The 16,291-nt window shown below is 46.1% G+C and overlaps 1 protein-coding gene across 1 annotated transcript in view; it reads left to right on the top strand.

Moving 5' to 3' along the window:
- Nucleotides 1–3,126: 3,126 nt before the first annotated feature.
- FER1L5 (fer-1 like family member 5) overlaps nucleotides 3,127–16,291 on the top strand; it is a 55,213-nt gene continuing 42,048 nt past the window's right edge. The window contains exons 1-10 of the mRNA XM_059407651.1: nucleotides 3,127–3,211; nucleotides 5,112–5,164; nucleotides 5,572–5,663; nucleotides 6,398–6,506; nucleotides 8,284–8,338; nucleotides 8,775–8,884; nucleotides 10,121–10,249; nucleotides 11,295–11,357; nucleotides 12,096–12,146; nucleotides 15,972–16,002. Of these exons, the coding sequence (XP_059263634.1) occupies nucleotides 3,127–3,211; nucleotides 5,112–5,164; nucleotides 5,572–5,663; nucleotides 6,398–6,506; nucleotides 8,284–8,338; nucleotides 8,775–8,884; nucleotides 10,121–10,249; nucleotides 11,295–11,357; nucleotides 12,096–12,146; nucleotides 15,972–16,002 (778 nt within the window). The remainder of the gene's footprint in view (nucleotides 3,212–5,111; nucleotides 5,165–5,571; nucleotides 5,664–6,397; nucleotides 6,507–8,283; nucleotides 8,339–8,774; nucleotides 8,885–10,120; nucleotides 10,250–11,294; nucleotides 11,358–12,095; nucleotides 12,147–15,971; nucleotides 16,003–16,291) is intronic.

Here is a 16,291-nt window from a genome sequence, read left to right as displayed (position 1 = left end):
CAGTGCTTTGTAAGAATTCATAATTTCCCTCTGCCCCTGTTCCTTCCTTAGCACATCACTCTTACCATTTTTCATTCTTCTCTATTTGGGAGGGGATAAATGATATCTTCTTGCATTTCTTTGATTATGTTTTTTAAGATTTTATTTATTTATTTGACAGAGAGAGACAGCCAAAGAGGGAACACAAGGAGGGGGAGTGGGAGAGCGAGAAGCAGGCTCTTCGCTGAGCAGAGAGCCCCAATGTGGAGCTCAATCCAGGACCCTGGAACTATGAACTGAGCCAAAGGCAGATGCTTAACAACTGAGCCACCCAGGCGCCCCCATTTCTTTATTAATGGACTTGAATTTTTTATTTAATCTCTCTCTCTCTCTTTTAAAAGATTTTATTTATTTGACAGACAGAGATCACAAGTAGGCAGAGAGGCAGGCAGAGAGTGGGGAGGGGGGGAAGCAGGTTCCCCGCTGAGCAGAGCGCCCAGGACCCTGAGATCATGACCCAAGCCAAAGGCAGAGGCTTAACCCACTGAGCCACCCAGGCGCCCGTCTCTAACTTTTTTTTTTTCTTTTTTTGGTTTTGAATCCATTTTGGCAAAGTGATCAATTGTATCTTGCTGAATTTCTTTGATTATTAAAGAAACTGATTTTTTTTTTCATTTTGTTTGTCCATTTGAGCATTCACCTGTTATAAACTTTCCCTCATCTTTCTTGAGAGTATTAATCTTTTCCTTTCTAAATTATAAAAGCTCGTGGTTGGGGCACCTTGCTGGCTCAGTCGGCAGAACATGCAACTCTTGATCTCGGGGTTGTAAATTCAAGCCCTGTGTTAGATATAGAGATTACTTTAAAAAAATAAAATCTGGGTGCCTGGGTGGCTCAGTGGTTAAGCCGCTGCCTTCGGCTCAGGTCATGATCTCAGGGTCCTGGGATCGAGTCCCACATCGGGCTCTCTGCTCAGCAGGGAGCCTGCTTCCCTCTCCCTCTCTCTGCCTGCCTCTCTGTCTACTGTGATCTCTCTCTGTCAAATAAATAAATAAAATCTTTAAAAAAAATTAAAAAAAAATTAAAAAAAAATAAAATCTTAGGGGAACCTGTGTGGCACAGTTGGTTGAGTGTCCAACTCTTGATTTCAGTTCAGGTCATGATCTCAGGGTCGTGGGACTGAGACTGGTGTCAGGCTCTGTGCTAAGCTTACAGACAGCTTGAGACTCTCTCTCCCTCTCCCTCTGCCCCTCCTTCCCAAAAAAGATAGATAGATAGATAAAAGCTTTTAAAATTTCTTTTTAAAAAATTCTCACTTTAAAAATGCTAATATTCTGGACATTTGGTATGTGGTATATGTTCCCTACTTTGGTATTATCTTTAAAGGTATATTTTTCTGCACAAAAATTTTAAATATTCTGCAGTCAAATCTATCAGCCGTTCCCTTTCCAGAGTTTGCCTTTTATGTCATAATGCTTAGTTTGGAAAATCATGAACAAAAGCAAAAACTTTGTATTGTGTTTAGATTTTGAGAAAAACTGTCAGAAAGAGCATTTTCTTGTTATATCTGCCGCACCAGAAAGCAACTGTACCACCAAGATCCCGAGATGGCTTTTTGCTCTTTAAAGACCATGTTTCTTTTAGAAGGCATAAAAAGTGGAGCACCTAGGTGGCTCAGTCAGTTAAGCGTCTACCTTCAGCTAAAGTCATAATCCTGGGATCCTGGGTTCGGGCCCTGCATCAGACATTGGATTGGGCTCCCTGCTCAGTGGGGAGTCTGCTTCTCTCCCTGCCCCTCACTCTGCTTGTGCTTTCACTCTGTCTCTCTCCCTCTCAAATAAATAAAATCTTTAAAAAAAAAAAGGCGGCATAATAAGCTTACTGTTCTGTTGTTTCATCAACTAATATACATTTTTAAAACATCCACTAGGGATGCCTGGGTGGCTCAGTTGGTTAAGCAGCTGCCTTCGGCTCAGGTCATGATCCCAGCGTCCTGGGATCGAGTCCCGCATCGGGCTCCTTGCTTGGCAGGGAGCCTGCTTCTCCCTCTGCCTCTGTCTGCCTGTGCTCGCTCTCTCTCTCTCTGATGAATAAATAAAATCTTTAAAAAAAATAAAAAATAAAACATCCGCTAATCTTCCTGCTATTGGAGAAGATGTAATTTATACAATATTAAAAACTGAAGCAAAACAAAACAAAACAAAAACCAAAAAAACCCTTAGTGTAGATGAGACAAAAACAAGTGACCCAGCTCCATCCCCATGATGAGGGGTCTTGAGAGCTATCAAGATACCACAGCAAAATTGTATTGACCTTGAGATTTTTTTAAAACCTTAAAATTAGTTGGCATAAAAGCCCATCAATTAAAAATTCATTTCCCTTTGTTAAAGACAGACTCCTATTTGGACCTAGGCTTCCTTTAGGAAAAAGGAGGCCTGGGGGGCCTGGGGAGCTCAGTGGTATTAGTGTCCAACTCTGGGTTTTAGCTCAGGCCATGATCTCAGGGTCATGAGATCGAGCCCTCTGTCAGGCTCCATGCTCAGCATGAAGTCTGCTTAAGACTCTCTCTCTCCCCCTCTGCCCCAAACCCCTGCTCGCTCTCTCTCTCTCTCACATAAATAAATAAATCTTCAAAAAAAAAAAAAAAAAAAAGAGGCCTACATGTTTGCTTATGCATTAGCTTTTCCTGAATTGTCCTTGAAATGGTCTTTGATTTCCTTATTCCTTTCCTCACATCACCTCACCTCTCTTATTTTTTTTATCTAAATTGTGGGACTTTGGCAATGATTCACTCCAGATAACTTGCTTATTTATATAAAGAGGAAAGACTACCCTTATACCTGATCATGAGATCAGAGGGACAGTGAGAATAAGAAAGAGAAAAAAAGAGGAAACGCAAAGCAGCCAAATTATTTTGTTTGTACAGGCCTGGTCACCTCAAGCCACTTGCTTCCTACTCCTGACTTTCTCCTGTCATTCCCCTCCTTTCCTTTCCAGAACCAAGAACCAGCCACCTTTGTGACATCACTTCTACCGCTAAGCAACAGGTCTAGGGTTCTCCTCACCCTGTGAGCCCTAGGAGAACGTCAACCCAAGGTGCTCCAAGAAGGAGGCTCTGCTGCAGAGGGAAAGAGGGGGAGGACAGGCATGCTGCAGCTGGTCGTGGATTCAGCTACGATTAACCCACCCCTCAGCCCCCCACCCAGACCCTGTGTGACTGCCTACTTCCGAGGTGAGAGCCAGACACCGGGATGGGAGAGACCAGCCCCAAGAAGCAACATGTATTCGGTGAAAAAATAGACTTCCTGGGGCCTAAAAGATGCCCTGTAAGACAGAAAGGCAGAGTAGATATCATCCAGTTCTTTTGAAACTTAACTTTATTGCCATTATTTCTCCTGTGAGGACATCTCTGCTTCTCATTTTTTCCAGGGGAATGGCTACGGGAAAAAGAGAAGATAAATACTTTCCAAGATGCTTCTGTGAACTAGGGCTGTGCCACACATTGAGGTTTAAAAAAAAAAGAAAGAAAAAGTACCTGCTTCACAGGCTTGATGTGAGGATTTTTAAAAAGATAATGTATGTACAGCTCTTATATAACCTCCTATAGTAACTATTGGTTCCTGTAAGTGACCTTTACAGCCATCAAAGTCTTTTCAAGAACATAGCGATTTTTGCTCCTCACAACAATCCCATGAGGCAAATGAGGCAAGATTTATTGTCTCCATTTTTTATAGGTAAGGGAAAAAATGTCCAAGAAGGTTGGCAGGGGTGGGGGATGGTGAAAGGATTTGGGAGACAACATGAAAAGAAATCAAGGGTGTCTCCAGAACACAGAGCTGGGAGTGGGAATGGAGGAAGGGCAAGAAAATTGACAGTCTGCTGGTGGCAAGCAGAGGGAGGTGGATAATGGCGAATGAGGTTTCCCAGCATGTGTGGGGACTGAGAAAATTGGGGCTGAGAGAAAGAAGGCACAGTTGTTTCTGTAACAGATATGGAGTAAAGAATGAAGTTCCTTAATTTTTTTCTGTGCTCACTGGGCATGACAATACCCCTTGGAGAATGGACATTTGGGATTCTAGGCTCACAGGGCAATCCATATGTGTTTATGTCCCCAGATTTAGAGAGGCATAGTGGACATTCCATGTGTCTGCCGTGAGCCAGGGAACAGGCTGAGTCTGAGCCGCCTTTCCTACCATCCCATGGATGTGATCTTTCTCCTCCTAGAAATACCTCTTATAAAGATGCCTAAGTCCCGGACTCTTGGGTTTGCCCAGAGATTTACCTATAAATCCTTATTACTGAATGATATTTTTTATTCCCTTTTTACCTTTCTGAACCCCTTTTCCCTCATATAGCATCCACTACCCTGCACCCCTCCTGACTTCCTCACAGGTGCATGCTTGCACACACTTTGTCTCTCCCTCTTCTGCATTCTTTCCTTGGGAAGAATCTCTAAGTAGTTGAGCAATTTAGAGGTTCTTTGCAGGGCTATGGGCTGTTCTTTGCCAAAGATATTTATGGATGAGGAACTTTTAACCCATTAGAGATGTTTTGGCATGTCTTAGGGTCCACTAGGCTTTGTACTCTGGTAACAAATAAACCTTGAGATCTCAATGCCTTAACACAGTGAAAGTTTACCTCCTATACCAAATCCTGCATCAAGGGGGCAGTCATCTCAGTGGCTCCCCCAAGCAGTGGTTTAGGGACCAACTCACTGCTCGTGGCTGCAGTCATCCTGGCACCACCCTGCCCACAGATGGTGAGGATGGTTGTGTGGAGCAGGGAGAGGAAAAGCATCATGGGAGATTTTTAGGAGCTAGTCGTGGCAGTGGTGAAAATCACTCCCACATTGCATTGGCCACAGTGAGTCTCCAGATACCACCTGGCTGCAAGATGGCTAGGAACTACATTCCAGGGAAGAAAATGAAGTGAACGCATTATCTGTCATGTCAGATGATGTTACCCTTACAAAAAGTGAAAATTCTGAAATCCCCAGAGTAAGAATCCATGTCATACCACATCTGCCAACATGGACTCAAAGTGTTCCTGGAGTCCTCCCTCTCTTTACCACACTTAAACCTAGACTTTGAATTATTTCCTACCACCAGTGACACCCCTTGGTCTCTTTGCAGATATCAAGAGGAGAACTCATGAAGCGGAAGGGAATAACCCCATATGGAATGAGGTAAACCCATCAGGACAAACGCAAAAGAAGCAATGACTACCCCAAGAGTGAGGTTGGGTCCTAGCCATGCTCAGAATTCTAGGGAGAGGCCAGGGAGCAGCATTAGCTTTCCCCAAGGGCATCTGGGCCGGAGAGTAGCCCCCGAGCTGATATGGCTGTGGAGGCCTGAGGGCCCCTAGCTGTTCTTGGCCCTTCTCCACTCTGGGGATAGACCATATTAGGGCCCATCTTGTCCAACCTGGTGGTCCTGATGTTCCCAGAAACCTGAAGCAGGGACAGGTCTCCCTTGAGGGAGGTTCTCCAGTTCAAGAGAAACACAGCCTGTTCCCTGCATCTTTCCTTATTTTCTGGGAGGTTGGGAAGGAGAAGGTGGAGGAAGGATGCTGACCTCTCTGTGCCTCCCACAGACCCTGATCTGGTACCTCTGGGACTGCCCCCTACAAAATGACTCTTTTCTGCAAATCATCCTTCGGGACGTGGGCGCAGCAAAGAAAGACAGGTGAGGCAGAGAAAGGCAGGAGGTTGTCTCTCTGACCAAAGCTACAGCACTTGCTGCAATTCCTGGCTCGAATCCATAACTCACTCAGGTGGCATAGATAAGAATCCACTCCAGCCAACTAATGGGACCAAAAAAAAAAAAAAAAAGTGGAGGTGGGGTGTATGGGAGGGTGTTGGGGCTGGGAGGGCAGAGCAATCAGAATCAGGAACCTAGGAAGCCAGGGGCAGTTCTGCCTCTTTTGAAGCCACAGGCTCTTAAATCTCTGCATCTCTCTGTCCAATCCTGGCTTCCTATCATGGCCCCACTCTAGTGCCCAGCAGAGACCAACACCCAACTGAGACTGAATCTATAGCATCCCAAGTCAAAATTCCTAAGACGGAGAACCTGATTGGGCCAGCTTCTATCAGATGTCCCATCCCTTGTCCAATTGGTGGTTACTTGGGACTGTTGCCATTCAAGAGTAGTGTGGGAGAAGAACTCCTGGGAAGGGGCTGAGCAGGGCAGAGCCAGTAACTGGGCCACATACTTCTCAGAGCCCCAAAGTCATTCTCAGAGATGTGAGAGCCCTAAATCTTCTGCTGGGTTCTCTACATCATTGTGTCCTTCCTGCAGCCTCTCTCCGTGGGCAGCACAGCCCGTAGCAGAGAGAACCCTCTCTAGATAAAGTCATGCCTGGGACAGAAGACACCCTGTCCCCTGACTTTGGATCTCATACATGTTCTTCTTCTCCCCAGATTCATTGGGCTGGCCACAATACTGCTCCAGCCCTTGGTGAAAAAACCGAGTGAGGTCCTTTCTTTGAAGGACTTGAACCTGCTTAACCATCTCATGCAATCCACAGATGTGAGTTGGACCCCAGGAACAGTGGCTGGCAGAGCAGGGGCAGCCAGTGAAGCTAGGTGACTCCACGTTAGCAGAGGCCCAGTGACCCCACCAGAGAGCACTTCCTTTCCTAGGAGGCCTCATCACACTGCCAGCATCTCCCTGACCCCCCCCTATCCCACTATCCATCCACCCACCCACCCTCCTACCCCATATCCATCCTTTTAGATTGATTAGTCGATTGTCCATTGGATGACAGCACCTGTGTTAGGCCTGGGATACAAAACTGAATGAAGACCATGGTCCATTAGAGTAAGCACACTCACAGTGACAGTGCTCCAGCACAAGGGTCAGGAAGGCTAGGTCACTGGGGACAGGAGGAAGTGAATGATTCCATGTGGGAGGTCAAAGAAGGCTTCACAGAGGGCATGATTAAGGTAAATGGAAACAAGCAAAGACCAACCAGAGGAGGAGAAGCAAAAGCTATTTATGCAGAACTGGCTAGAGCAGCAGTATCAGCCACCATCATTCGCATTTTGGCAGAGACTCAAAGGCAGACAGAGGAGGGGAGAAGCTGTACAGTGGAAGCAGGGAAGGCTCCCAGTGTGCCCTGATAGGAAGCCATTGGTCAGGGGAAGCTGTAAGTGGACCAACTAGAAGCCAGGCATCCCATGTGATTGCTTAGGGGTGTGTATTTGGCTTTCTCTGGTTGGTCCTGAGTGGGAAGAAGGGACAAAAATTAGGGAAGCTGTCAGTTGTGAATCAAGTCCTCTATCAGTCGAGGCCACACAATTGGGGCCAATTGTGACAGAGGCTATTGTTTGAGGCATACTCTGACTTCTACAGGCTGACTTAGAGAGAACAGGCTGGCGTCCTGGATGGGTTATTGCAGATTTGTTGGGCTGATTTCCTGAATTGCTGGTTGCAGACTGTGTGTCAGAGTTCCATTTTTATAAGGTCTGGTCATTGTCCATTTGTTTATTCAGTTTCTCAAGGGGCATAAGTTTTCAACACAGACGGGTAAGGAAGAGAATCCTAGACAAGGGTGTGAGGTACATGGGTGAAGGCTGGAGAGACAGAAAGGCAGGCTGTTGGTTCGGGAAGGGTAGGTTGCTGCACTGCTGGGACACAGGGGTTGGGAGGATGTGAAGGTGGTGGTGGGAGAGCTGAGTCTAGCTGGGACCAGGGGCCAGAGGTGAAGGGCTTTATGGTCTATGCTGGTGAGTTGTGATTTTACTCTGATCGGTTAGGACACTTTTTAGGGGGCAATTCTGGCAATGGTCTAGAGGTAGGATGAGTGTAGTCAGAGCACTTGGAGGCAGGAGGTCAATTAAGAGGAATTTGCAAGAGGGGCGCCTGGGTGGCTCAGAGGGTTAAAAACCTCTGCCTTCGGCTTAGGTCATGATCCCAGGGTCCTGGGATCAAGCCCCACATCAGGCTCTCTGCTTCACGGGGAGCCTGCTTCCTCCTCTCTCTCTGTCTACTTCTCTGCCTACTACTTGTGATCTCTGTCTGTCAAATAAATAAATAAAATCTTTAAAAAAAAAAAAAAAGAGGTATTTGCAGGAGTCCTCTCCCGAGATCAGAAGATGTTGAGCTAGCAGAAGAGCTGTTGGCATCAGTGGTTCTGGGCTGGCCCCAAGGCACCTCTCCCTCTCTTCCCCACTCTGCTGTACCTCCTTGTCACCACCACTGCTTCATGTCTCCAAACTTAGCCAGGCTGGGCAAGTTTCCAGTGTTAGGACTTGACCAAGGATTGCAAGATCTGGCTTACAGCCCCCCTGCCTTTGCCTTGCAGTGCACTGTCACCCTACATGTGACCCTTGCGAGAAAACAGTATGCATCGAAATTAGGTATGTCCTTGGGACTTACCCCTGTTCGTCACCAAACATAGCTGGATAGGCTCTTTGGGACCTTTGGGACCTATGCCTTGAGGCCTACAAAAGGACTGTGACCAGGTTAAGGTCTAGAGGCCAATCTCCAGATACCTGGCTGAGTTTTCCACTTGTCGTCTCTAGACATAAGGCCAAGCCTCCAGTGGGCTGCAGAGGGAAGCAAAGATGGCCATTTCCAAGAACCCTCATGTGTAGAGTGTGGGGCCCAGGGTTACTGAGGGTAAGACGGGGCCCATGGGAATGTTCTGGGGAGGATATGTGCCCCTTTCAGGACTTCTAGGCCATGGTTTTAGTCAGAAGCTAGTCAATGGGGATAGAACAATGAAATGGGCATAATGGCTCAAAGCGTCCCTAACGTAGCCTCTGAGGGCCCACCCAGATTGTGTTTCCCCAGGTGATGACGACCTCCTGGGCCCAAGTGCCCAAGAGGTGGCCAGGCGGAAACTGATGGTCCCTGGTTCCGGCATGCCCATGGCTCTGTCCTCGAAGCCTCAGCACTTTCAGGTGAGGATTCGGGGCTGATTTACCTGACACTGTCATTGTGATCCCAAACTGTCCCTGTCTCTCTGCAAAGTCGTGGCAGAGGACCAGAGCTACAGGTCCTCAGAGCCTCACTGCTTCCCCTGCTCCTCCTGGGCATTTCTGAGCCACTTCTGCAGGAAAGGGAAGCTAGAGACAGCTTCGGGGCAGCCACAGGAGACACTGTTGGCTGTATGTATACCAATAGGCCCTGGCAAATGCTAGGGAGGCAGAATGAAAGACCTGGAAGAGTCCTCAGGATTGTTGGCAACACAAGGCTAGCCATGTGCCGGGCAAAATGAGCTGTATGGGAAGGGCTGAGGAGAGTTTCCGCTATGACTTCTGGAACCCTCATCCCATGGCTCAGCAACTTCCCTCTGATCTGTAACTTGTAACCCAATATTTCTGCTACACCTTCACCTGCTCTCCAGCCTGCCACCTGCCAAGGAGACTGGGTGTCATTCTTGACTGCATTCTTCCTCACCCTATCCCCTGCATCCAGTCAATGGCCAAGTCCTAGCTCTTAATATCACCCAACTGTCCCCACCTCTCCATCACCACTTCACTTCCTTGACCTGAGCCACCACCATCACGTCCCTGGACCACTCATAAGTTCTTCCTAAATTCCCAGCCTCCAGCTCTCTCCTGTCCATCCTTCAGCCAATGGGGTCTTTCAAATATGTCATTCTTATCATGCCATGCACCTGCTTAAAAATGAGGATACCCAGGGCACCTGGGTGGCTCAGTGGGTTAAAGCCTCTGCCTTCGGCTCAGGTCATGATCCCAGGGTCATGGGGCTCTCTGCTCAGCAGGGAGCCTGCTTCCCCCTCCCTCTCTGCCTGCCTCTCTGCCTACTTGTGATCTCTCTCTCTGTGTCAAATAAATAAACAAAATCTTAAAAACAAACAAACAAACAAAACTGGGAAAGATTAGACTTCATTTCTGTATTCTGTAACAAGCCCATTGCAATTGAAAACCACTAAGTAACACAAGATGAAAAGAACAAAGCAGTGGAGGGGACAGTTCCCAGAAGAGGAAAAGAGAAGGAGCCATGGTCTTCCTAGAACTTACCTTCAGTTAGGAGGAGTCCAGTTCGCTGTGGGTCTCCTTCCACCCCAGTAGATGCCTCTTATCAGAACACTTTGCTCTTTTAGAGATGAGCCCCTGTTGAAGAAGGGGGCCCAGACCCCTACCTCAGGTGTCCCCATATTCCCCCCATAGGTCCGAGTGAAGGTATTTGAAGCCCGACAGCTCATGGGCAACAACATCAAGCCGATGGTGAATGTGGTCATTGGAGGCTACCAGTACAACACGCGGATCAAGATGGGAAACAACCCTTTCTTCAACGAGGTGGGCTGCACGTGCCCTTCAGAACTGAATGGGGCATTTGGGCCAAGGGGGGCAGCCAGGGGCTAGCTGGGGGCTGGGCATTTCCTGCAGGCATCAGGCAAGCTTGCTTCTTCCACAAACATTGGCTGAGCATTTACAGAGGGCCAAGAACTGCTTGGCACTGAGAATACAGACAAAATCATTTGAAACCTCCCATTGGAGGAGCCAGTAGTCTTTGGGGTGGTGGGGGGATTGGCCTGTGAACACATAGACTATGATAATGGTGCAAAACTGGGGTTAACAGATCTGGGGGCACTGTTAATGCAGGCCCAGACCATTACATCTTGCCACTGCTGAAGCCCTAAGCTATAGCATTGGGCTGATCATAGTTGGAAGTCCATAAATACTCACTGAATTAATTGGTAAATAGGCCAGTAGATAATAGCATGGTGAGAGTAGGGAGGAATGGGGAGACTCAGGAAGAGCTTCCAAAACCTTGAAGGAAGAGTCTAGCAGGGAAAGAGGGACATCATGGAGAAAGAAAATTCAGGAAAAAGCAATAGTGTCTTCAGAAGCCTAGAAACAAGAAGTAGCAGAACTTAGCAGAACAGTAGATATGGCGCGGTCAGAGGGAAAGCTGCAGAATGCACTAGGACCCTGTCACAGATGGCACTTGGGAACCATGGAGGGAGTTTAGGAGGAGAGTGATGGGGCTAGGTTTACATTTAGAAAAGATGGTTCTGGCTCAGGAGAGGCTGGAGGTGCAGTGGACTGATAGGGCAATCTAGAAGGAGACAGAGGCTCGGGTCTGTATCCCAGGCAGCTAGCTGGACCTTGAGCTGCTCTTGACAGATGCTCCTGGAATCCCCTGCCCCTGCGCTTTACCCTAGCAGAAACCCCTCCAGGAGCCTGGCAGGCCCCTGCTTCTGGAGGAGGAGCATGAGCATGAAATGGGCAAGAGCTGGAGAAGAAGCATTCTAGTCTGAGCCTTCAGGCTAACCGAGTCCTTGGGTGAAGTGGTGGAAGGAATATCATCCAACCCCTACCTCCTTTCCCTCTGCTTCAGATCTTCTTCCAGAATTTTTATGAGGTACCTGCTAAGTTATTTGATGAGACCATCTTGATCCAGGTGAGGAGCCAAACAAGGTAGGCCCACCTTCTTATCCCATCTCAATTCTGGAAAGGACTTCATCGTCCCCACCCCACTGTTAGAGCCAGTCACTTCAGATGATCCTTCTGACCACACACAGCCTCTACCTCCTTTGTCACTCCCCAGCAGCCCAGACTCCCCATTCATCCATTTAACAAATCTTATGGAATCCCAACTATTAGACCCTAAGATGGGCCCCGAAGGGAAGAAAATAGCCCTTCCCATGTGCCGGGATTCCCATGCCACCAAAGGATCCTCAAATTTCCCCTCAACATGGGACATTCCATTCCCCAACCAGTGGGACCTCGGTAGCTATGATGAACGTGTTTATCAGGTGCCTTCTATGTGCCCAGCACAGGGCTAAGGAGAACAAGAGGGCTTCCCCCTTGAAGAGTATGCATGGTCTTGGGAACACAGGGACATGGTAAACGATCAGGACAGCAGGTAGTGGAGAAAGTTGAGTGCAACACTTTGCTTTGGGCTGATCTTCTGGTTCATCAAATGAATTGGACCCTCTGATCAATCTCCTCATCAGTAGAAGGGAACTAAAATTCTGAATCTCACAGGGTATTAAGAAATCAATAAGAATTAGAAGGGAAAACCTTTGTGGAAGCATGAGTCACTAGGAAGTATTGAGCAAATCCTAGAGAATCCCTGTAAGTCCTCCCACAGAGGTGGGAGAAATGGGGGAGGTGAGTAACTGAGATCTTTCTGCAGGTGATGAATTCCACACTGATGAGATTCAACTCAGAGATCGGGAGATTCCAAGTGAGCCCTGGATGAAGGAGGAGGTTTGGTGAAACAGTTATAGAGACCCACCATGGGCTCTATGCCCAATTTTAGGGGCAAAAACTTAAATTTTCAGGCAGAAATATCCAGATTTGGATCCACCTATGAAATGGGTTGATTTAAACAAGTTGTTCAGAACATCTACTTCCTCATCTGTACAATGGAATTGATGCTATTCTCAAAGTACAGAGTCCTTGTAAGGATGAAAGTGTGTACCATTTATGAAAGAGCTGGGTGCCATGTCGAATTCCCCACACTTAAATACTATCGGCACACTTCAAATATCTGCCTCCAGGAAATGGAAGCAGAAAATCCAAAAAGGCAGAGAAACACAGAGAAAATTGCCGCCTATGAGAATAGAATAAAAATGTTTGCTTTGGGGGTGCCTGGGTGGCTCAGTGGGTTAAAACCTCTGCCTTTGGCTCAGGTCGTGATCCCAGGGTCCTGGGATCAAGTCCGGCATCGGGCTCTCTGCTCAGCAGGGAGCCTGCTTCCTCTTCTCTCTGCCTACCTCTCTGCCTACTTGTGATCTCTGTCTGTCAAATAAATAAATAAAATTTTTTAAAAAATGTTTGCTTTGGAAAGACACAGGCTGAGAGAGGAGGAAAGTTGACACAATCATGAAGGACTAATAAAGATTCTCCAGATTCAGGAAGATTGGGAAAAGGTAGGGTCAGATTAAACACAGGACGCTCTAATAGATACTTTTTAAATATAAGGATGCCCCAAATATTGCATGGATTCTCACAAAATATTGCAGGGAACCTACATATACTAAAAATTAAGTCGTCATTTATCTGTGGTTCTTACTTAAGTGGGCATCTATATTTTTATTTGCCAAATCTGGCAACCCCTGAAAAAAGCTTCCACCTTGGGAAAGGCACATTTAGGACAAATCAAAGTAAGGTTTCTTTCTCACAACTTGTAATAAGCACGTGAAGAGTCATGACCTGTCCCTTAAAGAAGCAGCATAAGCAGGGCACCTTGGTGGCTCAGTGGGTTAAGCATCTACCTTCAGCTCAGGTCAGGATCTCAGAGTCTTGGGATTGAGCCCCACATGGGGCTCTCTGCTCAGTGGGGAGCCTGCTTCTCCCTCTCCCTCTCCCTCTGTACTCTCTGTCTCTCTCTCTCGATTAAATAAATAAAATCTTTTTAAAAAAGGGGGGCGGTGCTTAGAGATTGTGAGATTCCAGAGAGGTTAGGAAGCAGGAGGTTAAAATTGTTCTGCTCTCAGAGACCACTGCACAATTTCCAGAAGTGACCAGTGGTATGAACTGTTAAATAAGTTACAGACATGAGGGGCACCTGGGTGGCTCAGTCTATTAAGCATCAGACTCTTGATCTCAGCTCAGATTGTGATCTCAGTGTTGTGAGATCGAGGCCCACATTGCGCTCTGTGCTCAGCAGGGAGATTCTTGCTTGAGATTCTCTCTCTCCCTCTCCCTCTGCCCCTCTCTGGCCCCCACCTCTGTCTCTCAAATAAATAAATTAATTAAATATTTTAAAAAATAAGTCAAAGACATGAGAGAAAGTGAACCTTTTTAAACAACCACTTCTTTGGAAAATTTCAAAAATACACAAAAGCAGAGATAATAGTATCCTGAGTTCCCACATCCCGGTCACTCAACTTCACTAATTCATTGTCAGTGTTGTTTTGTCTACACCACCCGCTGGGTTACTTTGAATCCCATCTCAGATATCATATCATTTTATTTTTAAATACTTCAGTATATATTTCTAGAATGTAAAGATTTTTATTAAGCATAATCATATGTAATTATCACATTTCAAAACCTTTCCAATTCCTGGATAACATTAAATACTAGCCAATGTTCAAATTCCCCTAATTATCTTATGAATTCCCTTCACGGTTTGTTCAAGTTAAGATGCAGACTAGGCACATACATTGCAGCTGGTTAAAATGTATTTTTAGGTCTCTCTGATTCTGTGGGTCCTGCCCATTTTTTCTCCCTCATAATTTGCTAAAGAAACTGGATAGTTTGTCCTGTAGAGTTTTCCTCCAGTCTGGATTTTGTGGACTGCATCTCCAAAAGATCATTTCACACGTCACTTTGCCCAGCTGTGTGCTGTCTAGAGGCTTGCCAGATTTGGGTCCATTATTTGGCAAAATGACTTCAGTGGGAGGCACAGAACAACTGTTGGTCTCTCTTTTTATGTTGTTAACAGCCACTGACGATCACTGACGATCATTGCTTCATTAGGGGTGTCTGGGTTTGGTTGGGTTTGGTTTGGTACAATTGACATAGAATTAATTACACATGATTTAAGATGCATAATTTGATACATTTTAAAATGTGTGTTTTCCTGGAAACCATCATCACAAGCAAGATAACAAATGTATCTGCCACATCTATCATCCCCAAAAGTTTCCTGGTGCCCCTTTGTTATTCTCACCCTCATCTCTCATCCCTATCCTACTCCCTCCCACCCCCAGGCAGCCACTGCTCTGCTTTCTACAACTATAGCTTCATTTGCCTTTTCCAGAATTTTATATAAATGGGGCAATAGAGCACGGACCCTTTTTTGTTTGGCTTCCGCATAATTATTCTGAGATTCATCCATGTTCATTGCACCTGTCAATAATTCATTCCTTCTCATCGCTGAGGAGTCCATTTACAGATTTATCCCAGTTTGTTTAACCACTTGTCTGTTGATGAACATTAGCTCATTTTCAGTTTTTGACTGTTACAGTAAAACTGCTATAACAGGGATGTACGAATCTTAATTTAATTTCTCTTGGATAAATATGTAGAAATGGATTGAGTAGCTCATACATTAGGTGTGTGTTTAACTTTTAGAGAAACTTCCTAACCATTTTTATCCCAACAATTCCAGCCTTTATCATTTTATATTCCCACCACCAGTGTGTGCTAGAGTTGCCATTGCCCCCCATTCTCATCAACACTTCACGTAGTCCATCTTTTTTACTTTAGCCATTCCAATTATATGTAGAGCTATCTCACTATGATTTTAATTTACACTTCTCTAATGACTAGTGGTGTTGAGCATTTTCCGTGTGCTTATTTGTCATCTACATATTTTCTTGGTTGAATTGTGTGTTCAGATCTTTTGTTCATTTGGGGCGCCTGGGTGGCTCAGTCTGTTAAGCATCTGACTCTTTCGACTCAGGTCGTGATCTCACGGGTCATGGGATCTAGCCCCGCATCGAGCACCTTGCTCAGCTGGGAGTCTGCTTGAAAGATTGCCTCCCTCTGCCCTTCCCCCTACTCTCTCTCTCTCAAAATTAAATAAACAAATCTTCAAATCTTTTGCTCATTTTCATTGGGTCATTTTCTTACTACTCGGTTTTGAGATTTTCTTATATATTCAGGATACAAGTACTTCAGTCCTGTACCACATCCCTCAGGTCTCAGGCAGAAACCTTCTCCCAGAGGAAAAGGGAAAGCCCATAGTCTCTTTGCTAGCTCCTCCTTTGACCAGCCTCTTCCGCAGGATGGGAGACACCCTTCCCAACCCAGGGAAGAGCCAACACTGCGTGGGCCAGGTAGTGCTGTGTGGTGATTGAGAACCCTTTCAATCCAGACCTTCTCAAGTAATAGTTGTAAGACTTCAGGCCCTTCTCTCACACTGAGTATCCCCCTCTGCAGAGTGGAGGTGACAAAGGACCAGAGTGTAGGCTGTTGTAAAGAGTAAAGGAGTTCGGGCAGGGCGAGTTCTCAAGCATTGGTGGCTAATACTGTCAGTCCAGTACTGCTGTTTGTTGATATCGCAAATCTTGGCCAGAGACCCTAACTAATCCTTACTCTACTCTTGTCTTTTCAGACAGATATTGGGTTTATCTACTATTCTCCAGGTAGGTATCAGCTGTTGCAAGTATGTGTGCCTTCTAAGAAAAGCAGGCCAGTTGTCTAAACATTTCAAAATCCCTGTACGTTCAGCACATGAGAGGAAAGTATTAGAGGGTATGAATTATTTTCTGTATGATAATGTCTTTAAAACTCAAGGCATCCCTTTGGGTCAAATGCTCAACTTTTATTGCTACCTTGGTTTCCATTTCTAATTTTTGAGGGCAGTATTCAGAGACTGGCATTTGAGTAGAGGTTTCTGCTGTAACCATAGCATACAATCTGGCCATAACATAC

This window comes from Mustela nigripes, chromosome 7 (assembly GCF_022355385.1).
Source record: "Mustela nigripes isolate SB6536 chromosome 7, MUSNIG.SB6536, whole genome shotgun sequence".
In the NCBI taxonomy this organism is placed as follows: Eukaryota; Metazoa; Chordata; class Mammalia; order Carnivora; family Mustelidae; genus Mustela; species Mustela nigripes.
The sequence above is the reverse complement of the archived record's forward strand: the minus strand, read 5'-3'. Positions and strand labels throughout refer to the sequence as shown.